General features: G+C 34.9%; 1 protein-coding gene across 1 annotated transcript in view; it reads left to right on the forward strand.

Annotated features, from left to right (window-relative positions):
- The window catches only part of nclb (PWP1 homolog no child left behind), a 36,831-nt gene that overhangs the window by 8,906 nt on the left and 9,972 nt on the right, over positions 1-17,953 (forward strand). Inside the window, exons 3-14 of the mRNA XM_090164577.1 lie at positions 1,660-1,718; positions 1,922-2,067; positions 4,814-4,896; positions 4,961-5,063; positions 5,187-5,291; positions 5,563-5,672; positions 7,799-7,960; positions 8,447-8,508; positions 9,562-9,670; positions 11,095-11,185; positions 11,324-11,445; positions 11,550-11,661. Coding sequence (XP_090020703.1) covers positions 1,660-1,718; positions 1,922-2,067; positions 4,814-4,896; positions 4,961-5,063; positions 5,187-5,291; positions 5,563-5,672; positions 7,799-7,960; positions 8,447-8,508; positions 9,562-9,670; positions 11,095-11,185; positions 11,324-11,445; positions 11,550-11,661 — 1,264 coding nt within the window. The remainder of the gene's footprint in view (positions 1-1,659; positions 1,719-1,921; positions 2,068-4,813; positions 4,897-4,960; positions 5,064-5,186; positions 5,292-5,562; positions 5,673-7,798; positions 7,961-8,446; positions 8,509-9,561; positions 9,671-11,094; positions 11,186-11,323; positions 11,446-11,549; positions 11,662-17,953) is intronic.

The raw sequence follows: 17,953 nt of genomic DNA on the forward strand, positions 1-17,953 counted from the left end.
TCCTCTAGTCCTGAAATAACCGTGTCATTAGACTCGGATGCATTAACAGGTGTAGGATTAACCTTCCAACAGTTGGTGTTGAATACACCGTTGAAGGTTTGTAAACGTATGAGAAGGACTTTAGGGTTCGGAGAGCGACCTTAAAAGGTTTCGGCAGGTCACTGGCTTTTGTAACCAAAAGCCTCGTTCCCCGAAGAACCTGTTCGTTGTGGTCGAACTCCTGACTTAACCAGTTACCTATGAAGTCATCTTTGCACAGGTAAACCCCACTCAGCTGAAATTGCCAGAATTGAGGAAGAGGGTTACCCGAGGGTATCCCATCTATCATCTCCAGAACTCCACGCTGGATGGTTCCCATTTCTTCTCCGGTTAAGCAATTCGAGGGAAACCATCTTTTATGATGGCCATCCACATAGAACCTACAGCTTCACTGAAAGTCTGTGGCAGTCAGTTGTTGAGAGCTTGGAAAGTCGTGGTCTGACTCCCTTGATCTCTTGTTTGAAGAGGAGTTACACTTTGCATAGTCTTCTGCCAACTTCCTTAGAGTCTTGCGACTCTTGTTCCTCTTGCGAGTACGAGCCTTAGAAGCACTCATCTTGCTTCCCTCAGTCGTGAGTGTTGTCTTTGGTAGACCCTTGCTTCTGATGCTGGTTACTGCCAGAGGCAGACCCTAGCAATATAGGCTTGGTATCTTCCAAGACAGACCCATTACGTAAACTTGTAGAACGGAGGGTAGTATCCTGAGATACACGCTTCCCCTGGCTGGAGCCGGGTGCTGTCAAAGATAGACCCTTGTCCAATGGTTCTTTGTTGTTTTTGTTTTTATTGGAATACATGAAGATCCCACGAGCCCTTAATCCTCTGTTCGGGCGGAAGGCTAAAATACAACGGGGTGTCGCCTGGTACCCCAAGGGCATCGTTAACGATACCGTAATTTCGCTTCCCCGGTACCACTCAGCCCTCAGCATGATACCTCCCACCTTGGCTTATGGAAGAAGCAGAGCCTTGATTGGCCAGCGTGGGAAGTTGCCTCCCCACCTGTTACTCCCTTCCACCACGAAGAGGTTTAAGGTTGCAGTTTACGGAAGGGCGTTGCGTAGATTACAAATATATAATTTATATATTGTATATATTAAGTATTTTGTCTCAGTAATAAAAGCCTGTGCGATTCAATTATAAACTAGTATTTTTGCTGAGACTGTAACCTTAACTCCCACCTGCACTTGCATACCCGGTGGTGCTGATTATTATTATTATTATTAAATTAATATTGAATTTTTAAATTAACTAAGTCGCAATGGTAGATGGCCCAATTTGATTAGCATGAATGGGGCTGGGCTGGGGTGGCGCAGCGCGACCCAGAACGAGAGCGTAGCAAAAGTGCCAAGCCCTAATGAACCAGTACTTTGTTTATACCTTATCTTACCTTTTTGCATAGTACCAACTTCTAAATTAATTTAAAAATTGAATATGTTCATTTTCCAGTAAAAATAATTTATATATTCGTAATCTACTCAACGATCTCCTTAAGATTTTGCTAACAGAGATAAAATTGGCTATTGACCTATTATTGAAAAATCCCAGCAAGCACCTCAATTTAAAAAAAAACTATTATTTTTGATGTTTGATAAAACTTGTATTGAAAATTTATCTGTTTAGGTACAGTTATCCAAAGAAGAACTTCAAAACTTAATTCAAGAAGCGAGGAGTGATTTAAAGTAAGATAAATTACTTGCTAACATTTTTTAATTAACCTTTAACTAAACTAAATGTTATAGAGCCAATCTTTCAAAGAAATTGGAGAAAGTAAACAAAATATGCTAATAATTGTTATGAAACAAAAATAGAAGTTGAACATAGCGTATAGGCTATGGCTTATTTTTCAGAATTTATAGATTGTTAAAACAAATTTTGTTTTTAGAAATTTGGAAGATGAAGTTGAAGATGGCATTGAAGAAGACTGTGATGAAAATGCAAAAGCTATTTGTGATACTCAGTTAGTCGCAGATGAACCAGAAGATATTCATTCAAAATACAATTTAGATGATTATGATAATGATGATAATGGTACATTATTTATCATATTGAATTTGCACAAATTTTTACTACTTTATTTTACCATTACAAATCACTTAGGGCACTTGAAATGACCTATTACAAAATACAAATTATAGTTTATCTTGATCATGTTGCTATGAATGTTAAACAAACGAGACACTTTCTACTGGCACTACATGGTCAAAACTTGTCTTTTAATTTCTTCTAAAATCTATGTTAGGTGCTAGCTTCTCTAGTTCTAAAATTCTGGTTTGGGGATTGTAGGAAATTATTACCCATGAACTAAAAGTAAACAATGTATGTTAGTCCATTTCTGTGCTAACCTTTTGCAATTGGCGACTCGATGTGAAGTAACTCTTTTTTCAATAGATTTTGCTAGCGTCTAAATCAAACAGGCTGTACTTATAGGTACCCCTCGTGTTGATTGGATCCTTTGTAAATTGGTCAATAACATAAATTACATCAATTAGAAACCATATTTTTTCACGCGATATATAATTAAAGTCCACTAAATAGAGTATAAGTTATCTAACTATAATACTCTACAATGGCTCTCTGACAACGTTATCATTTGTCTATTTTTAATTTTAGCTTCCTTTGCCATAAATAGATGGCACCACTCTCTCCAGTAAAGTCGCATTTTTGGAAGAATCTGATAGATTCATGGCCATCTCTAATAACAGGGGCCTTTTTATAATTCAGGTGGCAATGATGTGCTGCTATGTTTATCGGCTATAAATCATGGCATAACAGCCGACACTAGACATAAAATGAATAGGATGATAAAATACGCGAAAAAGTAGATTAGCCCATAATTAAAAGGGATAATATAGCTAAATCCTAAACAAATTTGAAGAAATTAAAAAACTTACTAATAACTCGTACCCAATAGATCTTCGAGTAATAAACTAAATTAAAATTAAATAAAATAGCCAGAAATTTCAACGGTAGACCGGTTTCGTTCTATTTGGAACTCATCAGTACCGTGCGGGAAATCTGGCTGGCGACTGTCAAATCTAAAGGAGAAACTAAGCCTAAACATTAAAAATTTCAAAACGCGTTGCATATAGCAACGGAAAGCCGAAAAGGGGGGGGAGTGTGGTGGAGAATAGAATATACGATAAGTTAAGTTAGAAGAAACCACCTATGGACTGTGAGAAGGATGATAAAATACGGGAAAAAGTAGATTAGTCCATAATTAAAAGGGATAATATAGCTAAATCCTAAACAAATTTGAAGAAATTAAAAAACTTACTAATAACTCGTACCCAATAGGTCTTCTAGCAAAAAACGTGAAACTTGGATCTAATAGATCTTAGAGTAATAAACTAAATTAAAATTAAATAAAATAGCCAGAAATTCCAACGGTAGACCGGTTTCGTTCTATTTGGAACTCATCAGTACCGTGCGGGAAATCTGGCTGGCGACTGTCAAATCTAAAGGAGAAACTAAGCCTAAACATTAAAAATTTCAAAACGCGTTGCATATAGCAACGGAAAGCCGAAAAGGGGGGGGAAGACCTATTTGGTACGAGTTATTAGTAAGTTTTTAAATTTCTTCAAATTTGTTTAGGATTTAGCTATATTATCCCTTTTAATTATGGACTAATCTACTTTTTCCCGTATTTTATCATCCTTCTCACAGTCCATAGGTGGTTTCTTCTAACTTAACTTATCGTATATTCTATTCTCCACCACACTCCCCCCCTTTTCGGCTTTCCGTTGCTATATGCAACGCGTTTCGAAATTTTTAATGTTTAGGCTTAGTTTCTCCTTTAGATTTGACAGTTGCCAGCCAGATTTCCCGCACGGTACTGATGAGTTCCAAATAGAACGAAACCGGTCTACCGTTGGAATTTCTGGCTATTTTATTTAATTTTAATTTAGTTTATTACTCCAAGATCTATTAGATCCGAGTTTCGCGTTTTTTGCTCGAAGACCTATTGGGTACGAGTTATTAGTAAGTTTTTTAATTTCTTCAAATTTGTTTAGGATTTAGCTATATTATCCCTTTTAATTATGGACTAATCTACTTTTTCGCGTATTTTATCATCCTTCTCACAGTCCATAGGTGGTTTCTTCTAACATAAAATGAATAGAAAGTTTAGAAGATGATAGCTCCCAAGAAGTGTTATGAATTCTTGCTTTTGTATATAGAGTAAATTCCCTTTGTTTGAAATCTGCTTTCATTGCTACCATCTGAGTAGGCTGTCCTTCATCCAGAGCCCCACCTAGTTGACTTGACTTGTTCGTATAGTCCTTACAGTGTAAGATACTATCCGCCAAGTTTAAGACACTAAGACACAATCTGCAAATTTAAGACACTAAGATTACATTTCAAGAGTATTGGTATGTCTAAAGAACAGAATGAAATCCATGGACTTGATTTTAAAATCTAAAGGATATTGTTGTGTCTTGTTTTTGGTGTCTACCAATGTAAATCTCTCTGGCTACCCATTTAATGTGTTTAATCTATTTTATATTCTATTCACTATAATATCAAAAAAATAAAAACCATTGACGTAAGCGTAATGTAAATCTAGGGGCCCCAGGACCTCATGTTGGGAGAGTAGACTTATGGCTTACTTTGTACATTAATAACACTTGTGGAAAGTTGAACCACTATAAGGCAAACAGACAAACTTTTAGAAATTTATATATTAGGTTGATTTGCATTTTTGGGTTTTTTTAATATATTTTCTACAAATAAATATGGACTTTTCCTTTAAAACTTATTTCAAAATTATTTGTTGTAGAATCACATGGCATTGGTAGCTTGGCCCATTTCACAAAATTTGCAAGTAACGATGAAGATCCTTACCTAACAGTGAAAGATGAGGCAAGGGATTGAAACATTTGAATATATATTTGTATATAATATTTATTATGTATTTATTATGTAGGAAGATAACTCTGAGGATGAAAATGATTTCAATATCAAGCCTAGCGATAACTTGATTGCTGTTGGCAGGGTTGAAGAGGATTACAGTTCTTTAGAAGTTCATGGTAGTTATTATTAAAATGTTTTTCATTGAGTTCCTGTTGATTTCTTGAAGGCGTGGTGTAATAGTTAAAGTTTTGTCTAGATTGATTGAAATTTTCAAGTGCAAATCAATTCTTGTTTTTTAGTGTATAATGAGGAAGATGGTAATTTTTACGTGCATCATGACATTGTCCTCCCTGCTTATCCATTAGTGATGGAGTGGATGGATTATGATCCAACGGAAAGAAAAGGTGCGTAATTTGTGTTAGAAATAAAGGCCTATCCACAACTTAGTTGGTGAGCTTAGTTTTCAACTCAGGTTTGTTGCATTTTCATTCACACTCGCCATGAATTGTTGAGGTTTCACGTGTTAACTGGTGAAGGAAATTACTTTTAGTTCCTAAAAATATACCTCTTTTACTTAAAAATGTCCCTTTATATTAGTAAGAGTAATATTAGTAGTATCATTTAGTATCATTTCGAATTTTGTTATTATTTTTTTTTAATTTTTTTTCGTTTCAGGAAATTTTTTGGCTGTTGGGGATATGACTCCTGTGATCCGAATCTGGGATTTAGATATTGTTGACACTTTAGAACCTGTAGTCAAGTTAGGATCCAAGAAGAAAAAAAAGGTAAAACATTGAGATTCTGAATAAGTTGGAAAATATCTTTTAACCTAAAGATTATTTACATAATATTAATGTTGTTAATTTTCCGGAAATCATTAAATAAAAAATTTAAACATAAATTACTTTTTAAGGGTTCTTAAAGTTTTTATCTTTTTATTGATATAAAATGTCTAATATCAGTAACCATTCTATAAAACAATAATATTGTTACATTGTTAATCAGTTTAAACTAGTCTAGAGGTTTAGTTTTACTTTTGGATTAAAAAAATGAGGCGAAAATGCTGCTTCATTTAAATTTGCAAACAATATATTAGACTAATCATGGAAAAATACGTAATATTTTCCGGAAAAAAGGTCTCATTTTCCGACTTACAACACTACATAATATAAAGAAAGTTAGCAGAAATTTAGTAGACTTTCATAAGAATGAGACTTTATTATCCATGTATGTTGTTCAGTAATTTCCCGTATTGTGCTGATTTTAAGTTAAACAACAATTTTTATATCCCGTGTTAACCACTTTCGTTATACTAATTCCCTATTTTATCTTTTGGACTGAACAAATTATTCAATTAAATTCATAGCTTTATAAAAGTATTATTAATATCTGATTTTTGTTGAAAGCTGGGATTCTTACATTAGTTAATTTGTTAGTAACACCAGAAGTATATAATTGAAACAAGAAGTGTATTACTTAGAATTTTCGTGCGCCATGTAATTTCATTTGCCTTCCCCCATTCGCTCGGATGGAAATAATTCGGTAACGCTGCTACAACGATCACATGACTTCATTCATATGAGGTACATAAGAAAAGTAGTGGCGATAAGCATAATAAAATCATCTGAAGAAAGGCTATTGGTCGATGGATCATTTTTTTTAGCAGACCCCGGAATTTAGAAAAGTCGTAGTAGGCTTTGGAGATATGTTAGAACTTGGAAAAAGGTATGTAACGGTTATTTTTTCTTATTTATATTTATTTTGTCAAGATATTAAATTTTGTATGTATGTTATTAGGGAAATATGGTTGACAAACCCAAATTAGGCTCTACATTTCCTGTAGACTTACAGTTTAGTTAGTCAATTATGATGATGATTTTTTTACAACTGATCATTGATGTTGATGGTCTTTGTGGTGGTTTAATAAATAAGTTAAGATGAGTTTTTTGGAAGTAAAAACTAACAACTAGTTTCAACCGGTTATAATACCATGGTACCACCAAGGCTTAGAGATTTCTTCGAATTAAATACCGGGTTAAATTCAAATCAAAATAAAACACCATGACCATAAAAATCTTTCAAATATAAATAGTGAGTAAAATTAAGTAGCATGACTTATAAAATTATTACAATTTTTAAAAACTGGGTGACGCCATTATATGTGTTTACTGAACCGGGAACACTACTTTTTCTAACCTCTATTCTCAATAAGCGTTTTTTTTCGCCTGTTCTGGGTTTTTTTGAGCAGGTTAAAAAGTGTAGCCATATGATGTCATTTTACTTCAATTCTGTCTTGACGAAAGAAACGAGTTGGAGTAAGAAGGGAGTAGTTAAAGGTTATTTATAAAAAGTTTCAAGTCATGTTTTCGTGAAACGAAATTTAAGCAGACGACAAAGCTAGATTACTCCCTCTACACCTCCTTTCGAGGAGGAGTAAAAAGTGTAACCTTTGAGCTCTGGAATAAGCGAACAAAATTCGGGACAGGGTAAATCTTACCCCGAGAACAGGCGAATAAAACGTCTTAGGGTAAAAAGTTTACACTCTAATGGTGACCTCTATTTTTACCGTCGTCTGCCTGATGTCAGCTTCAAAAATTTCATGGAATGCAAGGGGAAGGCTAAAAATTAAGCTAGTACACTTCTTGTTTCATTTATATACTTCTGGTAACACATCTTGAGCAGTATATAAAAAAAATCCAATATGCTTGGTGAAATTCATTTTAACTCGAACATAAGCAATAGTCTGAAATTATTATCCAGTTGATTCCGTAAGCAATTGATAGAACTTAATTTGACTATGGTATTATAGTAATTTCCAAAACGAGTGCATCACTTTCGACTAAGTAGCTATTTAAAATCTTATTAAATACATTTACCCTAAATTAATTTCTTGAACTATTTATCAAAATAGAAAGTTAATAATTCATCTGGCCATAACGATGCAGTGTTGACACTTTCTTGGAATCAGACTGTAAGGCATGTTTTGGCTAGTGGTTCTGCAGATACCTCGGTGATTCTTTGGGATCTCTCAGAGTCAAAACCAGTATCGAAATTAGAGCACCACAATGAAAAGGTAATTTTATTAATATAATAGTGTTTCAGGGGGGGGGACTATCGCTGTGCTATTCCAAATATCACCTCGTTTGCTTTTGATCAAGCGTCTAATTAATATAAATGACACTTTCCTTTAAGATGATCATCTTTTCTTTTAAAAGACAAGCTTACGCCTTACCGACCGAAGCAGCTACACAAATAATTAATAAATAACTAAGCCAGTTGTCATGGTGCCAGACAAGATTTGGAGAATGCTAGTTGTTGCTTGTCAGAATTTCAGCCGTCTCTCTAACTTCAATTAATCCAATCTTCTAGCGCATGGATTATTTTCCAAAATTTGTGAAATTGGAAAATTACCTTTTACGTGTTGATGTTTTTTATACCCCGAAAATTGAAAAATGCCTTTTGGGAATCCTGTTTTTTAGTAACCAACGTTTGTGCTTTTGATATGAACACATTAATGTTTTGAAAAAAATCTCAATGTTTCTTTAAAATTTTTTTTAAGGTTCAGTCTCTTAAGTGGCATCCATGTGAAGGAGAAATTATTTTGACTGGGGGCTGTGATCAGTAAGTTTCATTTATTTATTAAATGTACTGTTAATAAATTGAAACAGTGTTGTGTTATTTAGTATCTGGGTATTTGTACCAATTTGGACGAATAATTACTGGACCCGAAACCATATGGGGCACTTGGTGCTTTTATGGCAGCGCCACTTGTAGCGCCGTAGTGTCAAGTATTGGAAAGATTTCTATACAAATACTAAACATGTTCCCAATATTAGCAGATGTTGTTAGGCCTAGTTTTCTTAGCTTGTCACTGTTGTCAAAGCTTACAACTTTATTTAAGCAAACTTCCTATTTAAATTAATTAAATTATTACCCTTTCATTTTTATTTCAATACAATTATTACTGAATAATCTAAAGCATATTAAAATTCCAAAAGCTTCACTTCTATTAAAAACCGCAGAGCAGACGATGGAATGCAGGTCATCTGACATTTTTATGCACGTGTTTTGTGTTTGGATATAAATATTTCGCGATTATCTCGGTGCAAATTGTGAAACAGGGGATTTGGCTAAGGTTTTGAGTCCAGTAATTATTTGTCCAAGGTATCACTAGTTAGGGCTAACGTCATGTTGTATTTTGAGTTGTCTAATGGGACTTCATTCCTCAAATTTCCTTACAGAGTTACACGGGAATAAGTTTTGGGGTGCCATAGTGTTAATAGAAATGTTTACAATGTCAGTTTTTCTTGGGATTTTAACCCCTACAAGTAATTTGACAACAGATTTTTCTAGAGTGCCAGCTCATCCCTACCCAATGGATTTCACACAAAACGTTTTTCTCGAGTTCCTAACCTTAGAAACTGAATTCCAGTTTTTAAATAAAATGCACATGGTCATTTTGATGATAAAGCATAGTAGATTATGAATTTTTACCCCAGAAAGTATTCATGTAGTAAGTTTTTAGAAATTTTTTACTAAACAAAGGTGGCCAAAACAATAAATATCCCATCATTTTCAAATATTATGCCACTTTGAATCAATTTCTACATATTGTTGGAAATGCTTTAACTATGATAAAACAAAATCCATAAATTTTTACATTTTTTATTCCAGAGTTGTTAGCTTATGTGACTGTCGCACACCTGGTGAACAAAAAATTTGGAATGTTGATGGAGAGGTTGAAAAAGTTCTTTGGAATCATTTCGATCCCTTCTACTTTTTGGTAAAACTTCTTACAATAGGTTTAAATTGTCTTATTACCGTTGACTGATATCAGTATTGAACTATCTAATTTCTCTGTTTATGAACTGATATTGTTGCAATATAACAATTCTAAAATCTTCCCCCAATGTCAATAAATCTTGTAAACTTCCGGTTAAGATTACTAAAATAACATGGCACCCATCAGTGGTAAATGTTTCGAGCAAAGGTTGAACAACTAATATGTGGGGTGGTGGAGTGGTTAGCGCTTTCGCCTCGCAGCAAGAGGAGCCGGGTTCGATCCCAGCTTGTGGCACTGGGTGAAAACTCGGAACTACTCCTTCTGCGTTGAGTTTGCAAGTTCTCTCCCCACTGGTTTAAAGGGGTTTTCCCCCGAGTTCTTCGGTTTCCCCTTCCCATAAAAACTTGTAGAGGTTAACGGTAATAGTTAGTGTAGGGAGCTGTTGGCTCGCGTGGCATGAAGGGCTTGCCACCACCCTCCTACGTATTGTAACCCGACCACCTGTTTAAAGGCATTATAAGTCGCTAGATGACTTGGGCCTAACGTGGTGCCTTGGGTATTAGCCTAGCTGATTATTATTAAAAAAAAAAAGAAAAAAAAATGTTTGAAATGGTATCATGGTTTTTGGTAAAAAAGAAAGATAAATTGGTGGTTTTTTTTGCACAATTTGTAGAATGTCAAGGAAAATATTTATTCCAGTCTGTTTTCATCTCAGTTTAGTTTCCTTCTCTTTGAGTCTGTATCACCATATGTCGGGTTTTTCCATTTTTTGGGGTTATGTTTTCGTAATGTAATTTAAAATTTTGGCGCCAACGCACCCCGCTAAAATCCTAAAAAAATAAAAGTTCCTTCTCTCCCTTTTTTCGTGGGCGACAATAGAATGATCCGAATATGACCTTCGGCTGATGCCGCTGACGTAGTTCTCGCTTGACGCTTGACTCCGAATTGAGTCGCTTTTTTAAGTTTTAGTTTCATAATTGCCGTTGTTTCAGGCTCTCTCAGTCTCAGCTACGAAGTGTGGAGTTACAACGTTTGTAAATAAGTTGTGAATTTATGAAACAGTTTAGACCTCTATTTTAATATCTACCTATCTTATCTCTTGTTACTATTACTAATAGTCCCTAGGCTTAGAGACTGATACATTATCTAATCTAAACCAGTAAAATTGGGGTACTTTTATAATTTTTCTATTCATAATAAATACCAAGAATTTTCTATCCCCTACCCCAACCTCGACTTGTTTTTGGCGTGGTTAGACCCACCATGACCCCAACTTGATTTTCGCGGGATTAGACCCACCCCGACCCCGAACACTATCCGACAGTCACAAGAAATTGTGACCCAGAAGGCGGGTTTATTGTAAACTCCTGATATCAGCTATGAATTCCTGTTTTAACTAAAAAATTTTCAATATTAAATTTTAGGTTGGCACTAGTAATGGATTTGTGGTTTGTTTTGATGCAAGATCTGATAAATCTGTTTTTACTTTGAAAGCTCACAATAAATCAGTTTCAGGTTTGTTATGATTTTCTTATTATACTTAATCTTATTGTAATAGTTTGATATTATTAGTTTTTCTACATTAACATTATTTATTTTATTCATCAAGAACTTCTATTATTGCCTTAATTTTAACTTAATTTTTTTTCTTAGATATTGCCATAAGCTCTGCTTGTAATGGGTGCCTAGTCACTGTTTCAGATGATAAAACTGTAAAAATTTGGGATATTGCAAATAATCAACCATCTTTGGTTTTAGAAAATAATCCAAATATAGTAAGTTTTTGTCATAAGTTTATTTCACTTACAGCTTATTTTATTTTAAATTAATTTAAAAGGGCTCTTTACATGCATAATTTATTTTATTTTTGTTATTTTAGGGGGATTTATTTACATTATCATCGTGTCCTGACTGTCCTTATGTATTTGCTATGGGCGGTGATAATCGTGCTGACAATTTGAAAGTATGGGATATCAGGACAAATAAGTCAGGTAAAATTCTTTACTTCTTTAATGTGTGTTCAATCTAAGTATATTACAACAAAGTCTATTGTGGCGAGTTTCAATTGGTCTATAAACTCAAAGCATTTTCATCCCTGGGTGACCCTGACAATTGGGCACAGCTTGTCAACCCTACGTCGACTGATTTGGTTCAAGTTTGGTGTAAAGGGTTTTCAATGCTGTAGAAACCGAATTCTTGAATATCTTTGAAATTCAAATTGCTCTGACCCCTAAAATTGACCATGGCGTTCCTTGCTCAATTTTTTTTTTACTATCATTTAAAAGATAAAAAGTGATAGAATCTATATTTTGGGGCACAACTTTCATTTTTCCGTGGTAAACAAAAATGTCTGACTACTCAAAATATAAAATTATCTGTAAATTATATATGGTAATATAACAGATTTCAAGTGAAAAATATTAAAAATTACTATTAGCTTTAAGAAAAAAATTAATAAAATTATGAATATTTGGTGTGAATGTGACTAAAATTGGGTAAGCATGAATAAATTGAGGAAAATTTAGGTAAATAAATAGTATTATAAATTGGAATAGATTTACCCAAAATAAATTTTATTTAAATTTAAGGTAATTTTATAAAATACACCAAAATGGAGTAAATTCTTAAAACTTTCGGGTCTATCATTGCCACCTGTATGATGAAAAGGCCCCTGTTATTAGAGATGGCCATGAAACTTATCCTATTCTACGAAAAAAGTGACTTTACTCCAGAGCGTGGTGCCATCTATTTCTGGCAAAGGAAGCTAAAATTTAAAATAGCGAAACAATAACGTCTTCAGAGAACCATTCTAGGGTATTATAATTAGACAACTTAATCTATTTAGTGGACTTTAATCTAAATTATATATCCCGTGAAAAAATATTGTTTCTAATTGATGTAATTTATGTTATTGACCAATTTACAAAGGATCCAATCAACACGAGACTTTAACCATAATTATATATCCCATATAAAATTTATATTTAAAAATTACTATAATTTAAGTTATTGTCAAATCAACGTGAAGGGTACCTATAAAAACCTTTTGGGTCAAAATGTGGCTTAACTATCTTGTTTTGATTATGACGATAGCGACATCTGTTGATAAAAAAGCTACTTGACGTCGAGCCGACAGTCCGACACTTTCTTTTGGATATTTGTGTAAATTAACATAATTTGGAAAAATTAATATTTTATTTGGGCAAATTCAATTATTTTGGCTAGTTTGAGAATCTTTGGGTAAATTCAAAAATATTTGAATGAAAATAATTATGAGTAAGTGCAAAAATTTTTAATTTACAAAAATTTTATTAAATATAATTAAGAAATGTTTATTACAAATTGGAGCAGTTCTGTAAAATTCCAGTAACTTAAATTAAGTTTGTGTTTGCTACTCAAAATGTAAAATTCTTGGTGGCCTAATCTATTTTTATGGAATTTATCAAAATGTTTTGATTTACTCAAATTTATGTCAATTTACTCATTATTTCTATTTGCCCAAGATTAATAAAATTAACAAATTTATTAGAATTTTAAAAATTTTCTTTATGGAAAATGGCTTTCGGCCAATTTTTCTGAAAATTAACCCGCAAAGATAGAGTTATATATATCAAAATTTGATATTGTTTTTGTGTTAGAACGCGAATTTCAATTCAAAGTTGGTGCCTTGTAACGAAGAATTTTTCCTGTGTGGTAATAATTTTATTAGTAGTATATAACATTAACTGTATGCTATCGCAGTAAGCAGGAGAGTGAGGGACAAGAACATAAGCCAAAAATAGTCCATGACGTCATGTTTATGACAAAGCATGCCGGGTTACTTGGACTACTGTGTGCCCGTCGTTCCCCTTGTAAGGGACTAATTTATCAAAAAACCCTTGAAATATCTCTCACAAAATTCCTGGTCTGAGTGTTGTCCGATCAAGGTGGTCTTCTGTTAGGCACTTTTAAATTATCAGCACTACCCCTCAGCCTCCTTCTAACAACAACCCTTCAACAGGATGATGCCTTACTATTTATAACAGTTACAATATAGCGCCACCCGCGGCCGTTGGTGGTATGATTTGGCCGTGGGCCAAGTCTGGCCTTACATCTCCCTCCCTCTAAAAGACAACACTCCAGACCCTACATAAAAAATTTAAAAGTAGTAGTTATTTAACAAAAGTATCATTAAAATAGTTATTTAACAATTTAAAACATCATTCATTTTAATTTTCGCGCACAGTACCGGTAGTTTTAGTAAAATAATTTAACATAAAATTGTTCTCTATAATCGAAAATATAGTTTATTAGCTTAATAAGGCAGTTAGCCTCGGAATGATACTCATTTGTGGTCTCCTGACGTATGAATAGATCCAGGCGGAGAGAACTGGAAACGGCAGTTTTTCATGAAGTCGTCCTCTCATTGGAATTTCTCCCTTTCTCACAACTAGATATTTTTATTAGACAGTTTATAAGATGGAAAAGGCAGGAGTTAGTAATATTCTAGCTGGTCGAACTATTTCCTGATGGGCCAGGGCCCCAGGTATCGGCTCTGGACTAAAATGGAAGTAGTCAGTTTGCAAGCCTTGTACTAAACCTGCGGACGTTAATAATGCCCAAGCTCGTTTTATCTCTTCCCGAGACCTATACTTTTTCACTTGTGGTTGCGGTGAATAGTAGTAAGTGTCGCCAATACGTCCCCGGGTAGCATTCTTTCGAAAGACTACCTCACGAGTCCATCCTAGTTCCAATGGTTTCTGGAATTGTGATGTGGTTTCGACCGGGTCCTCGGTTTCGACGTTATTGTCAGCTGGCTCTAGTAGGCTGGTTTCCTCTAGCTCGGCACCTTCGCCCTCTGATTCCTCCGACTCGGGAACTTCGCCCTCTGATTCCTCCAACTCGGGAACTTCGTCCTCGGATTCCTCCGACTCGGGAACTTCGTCCTCGGATTCCTCTGGCTCAGGAATTTCGCCCTCGGATTCCTCTGGCTCGGGAGTATTTTCTTCGACTTCGGAGTCATCAGAGTCTGCTCTCGAGACTATTGATTCATTGGATGTAGAATTAAGATTTTCTTGTTCAATAAAATACTTTAGTTGTTCTATATGCCATCTACCAACGTTTTTACCAGTTCTGAGTTCTTACAACTCGTAGGTTACCGGGCTAATTTTTTGTAGGATTTTGTACGGACCTTGCCATTTGGGTAGGAGCTTAGCCATGACACCTGCAGCTGCGTTAGATAGTTTATGGGTACGTTTCCATACTAATTGGCCTACTTCCATTTCGGAACCTGAGAATTTTAGATCATAATAGTGTTTCTGTTTCTCCTGGGCTAGTCTGGCAAACTGTTGAACTGCCTCAAAGGATTGATGTAATTCCTGAAGTGGTCCTCTCTCATATGCTTCTATCGTAGACTCTTCAATTTCATCTGCTACTAGGTGCTTTTTTCCTCCCATGGCATTTGCGGTTCTCGTCCATAGGTCAAATAGAATGGAGACGTTTTAATAGTTTTATGATGTACACGTTCAAAAAGTCTTTGCCCGTGGGTGATTTCGAACATTTTCGTCCGTCATTTCTTTTATAGTTGCATCAAGTCGAAGCGGACATCGGTAATAGATTAATAAAATGTTTAGCTACAAATTGGCCAAAATCATTTTCTGGATAGATTTATATTTTGGCCTAAAAGAGGGGGTGTCAACTTTTTTATTTTTGATCTCAGGCCGTTTTAAACACGATTTTCGTGTTCTCTGGGGTTGATTTATATTTAGAAAGTGTTGGAATTATTCAAATCGACGCATTGGTTCAAAAGATATTCACCAAAGAAGTTTTCACAGAAATTGAGAAATATCTAAACATCTTACCAAGCCATTTAAAATAATAAATGTTGACGGGTTTTGTCGCCATCTATAGTTCCTAGAAGTAATCTTTTTTGTTTAATTCTAAATATGTAACAAATTGAAGGTTAACATAAATATTTTCATGTGCTCATTTGAGAAACGAACAGGGGCGACGCCAGAAAATATTTAGGTGTAGGCAAAGATTTTTAAAAGTTCCTCAAATACTTAAAAATTAAATTTTTAGAAGTTTTTTTTATATATTGAAAATAGTTTTAAATTTATTTTACAAGTGTTAACTAACTTTAAAATATAAATTTTAAATATAGTGTTTATTTTAGTTAGAAATTTGAAAAGTCGAGAAATTTTATAAAATTTTTTATAATGTTGCAGTTTTTAAACTTTTACAATTAACTAATGTCGCAGCAGCGCGTGAAGGCATCCTAAGACGACGAAACCAAATCTCCGCGCTACACCCTAAAAAGTGAGAGGCGCTTAAGGTAACAGGTTAAAATCGAAATAGATAATTGAAGGTAGTATCGTCTGCTATGAAATTTCGACGCCCCGAGATAAAAGTTGGGTAGCATTTTCGTTGAGCCGAGTTCCCACTTGGTTACTTTTGTTAGTTTCGCGACGAATTCAATTTTCTCCCTAGTAATTTTATGCGTAGGCGTAAGTCCGATTAAAGAAAATTGGATTTGGCGCCACGTTGGAATAAGGCTTTGAACATTTTCAGGAAGTTAACTAGAAATCGCCGGGGCAGCTCGCCTAACGAGGGCTACGGACGACTTCAAAAGTTTATTTACGTATGTTAGTAAACACTTAACTTCATATGTGTTTAATACGTTTACGTTATCGTTAGTACTAATATAGGACCGTATGGATATTTGCTAGGCTGAAGCTGAGATTGTGTTAGACTGGTTATTTTAAAGGTCAATTAAAGGTCCGCGCCGAGTAGCGACTTTCGATAGCTCCTTTAAATCCATACACATTTACCCTGCTTGAATCAATATGCCACGATCCTAGCTCTTCTAAATGCATATACCCTGGTCGTAATTTTTCGGTATAAAATGCGCGAACCTTGCAGTTTAAGTAAGTGATTCAGCTTTAAAAGGCCCCGAATCAACGAAGCCCAACGTTTACAAATTATTACCACGAGGGAAAACGGTGAAAGTTGGAGAAATATTGCAAATCAAGTTGGTTGTTCGGAAAGAGGTGCGAAGTATACTTATTCAAGATTCAGAAATCACAGCAGAATTCAGGTAATTAATTTTTGTTTTAAAAGTAATCTTTACTTTATTCTAATATTTATATACGGCTTTTAGGATTTATCAAGACCTGGGCGCCCACTGGCAACAGCAAGGAGAGACGTTCGAGAAGCAACGAAGAACAAACATTTATCATTAAGAAAACTGAGGTATAGATGGGAGGAAATCTACGGCGTTAGGGCTGTGCACTCAACTATTTGGAATAGGTTAAAAGTCAATGGTCTTCGAAGACGCCGTGCTTTATGTAAGCCTTTTTTAACAAATCGTCACAAGATTCTTAGACGCCAGTTTTGTAACGACCTTCTGCGCTGGCCCAGAAATGACTTACGGAGACTTATTCTTTTTTCCGATGAAAAGGTGTATAAAAATAAGGTATGGTCGTGAGTTCGTTTTACCTAACTAACATTCGATTTTTAACAGACCTTTCAAAGTTCGGCGTCTTCTCCTACCGTTTGGATGACTAGAAGGAAGGGTCAAAGGTCAAAGCCGGCCATGATGCATCGCGCTAAAACCAGTGGAAGATTTTCCGTTAATGTGTGGTGCTGCATCGGTGACGGTAAAATAGGTATCCTTCAAGAAGTTCAAGGTAGACTTAACGGGGCAAATTATATCGGGATTTTGAGAGAGGCCATGATACCATCGGCTGCGACCATATTCGGATTACAAAATGGTGGAAGGTATTCTTTATAAAACAATTGGGTAAGGGAAATAACTAAACAATTAGCATTGTTTGTATAGGTTTACTTTTATGCACGATAACTGTCCAGCTCATTGCGCTCGGATCGTTCAGAACTTTTTGGAAAAAGAAGGTATTGAAGTTTTGGATTGGCCGCCGAACTCCCCCGACCTGAACCCCATCGAAAACCTGTGGTCTAAAATTCTCCAACTCATGGAAAAAAGAATACCAACTTAGGAAATATGATAACAGCGGCGTTTAATGCTATTCCTAATGATTACGCTAGAATATTAACCGACTCTTTTCGTCGTAGGCTGACGAAATGTCAAAGAAGGAGGGGAGAAATGATTCCCTATTAATATTTTTACAAATGTAGAATATAAGATAAGCATATTTATTTGTCCATTGTGATTCGAGATAAAATATGTGATCAAAAGATCGCTTTTGCTTTATTTACCTATTTGAAACGCGCATGGCTAACGCGCGTAGTTATATTTAAGAAAGCCTCCCACAGCTTTGGAATCTC

This window comes from Leiobunum rupestre, chromosome 2 (assembly GCF_980474605.1).
Source record: "Leiobunum rupestre chromosome 2, qqLeiRupe1.1.hap1, whole genome shotgun sequence".
In the NCBI taxonomy this organism is placed as follows: Eukaryota; Metazoa; Arthropoda; class Arachnida; order Opiliones; family Sclerosomatidae; genus Leiobunum; species Leiobunum rupestre.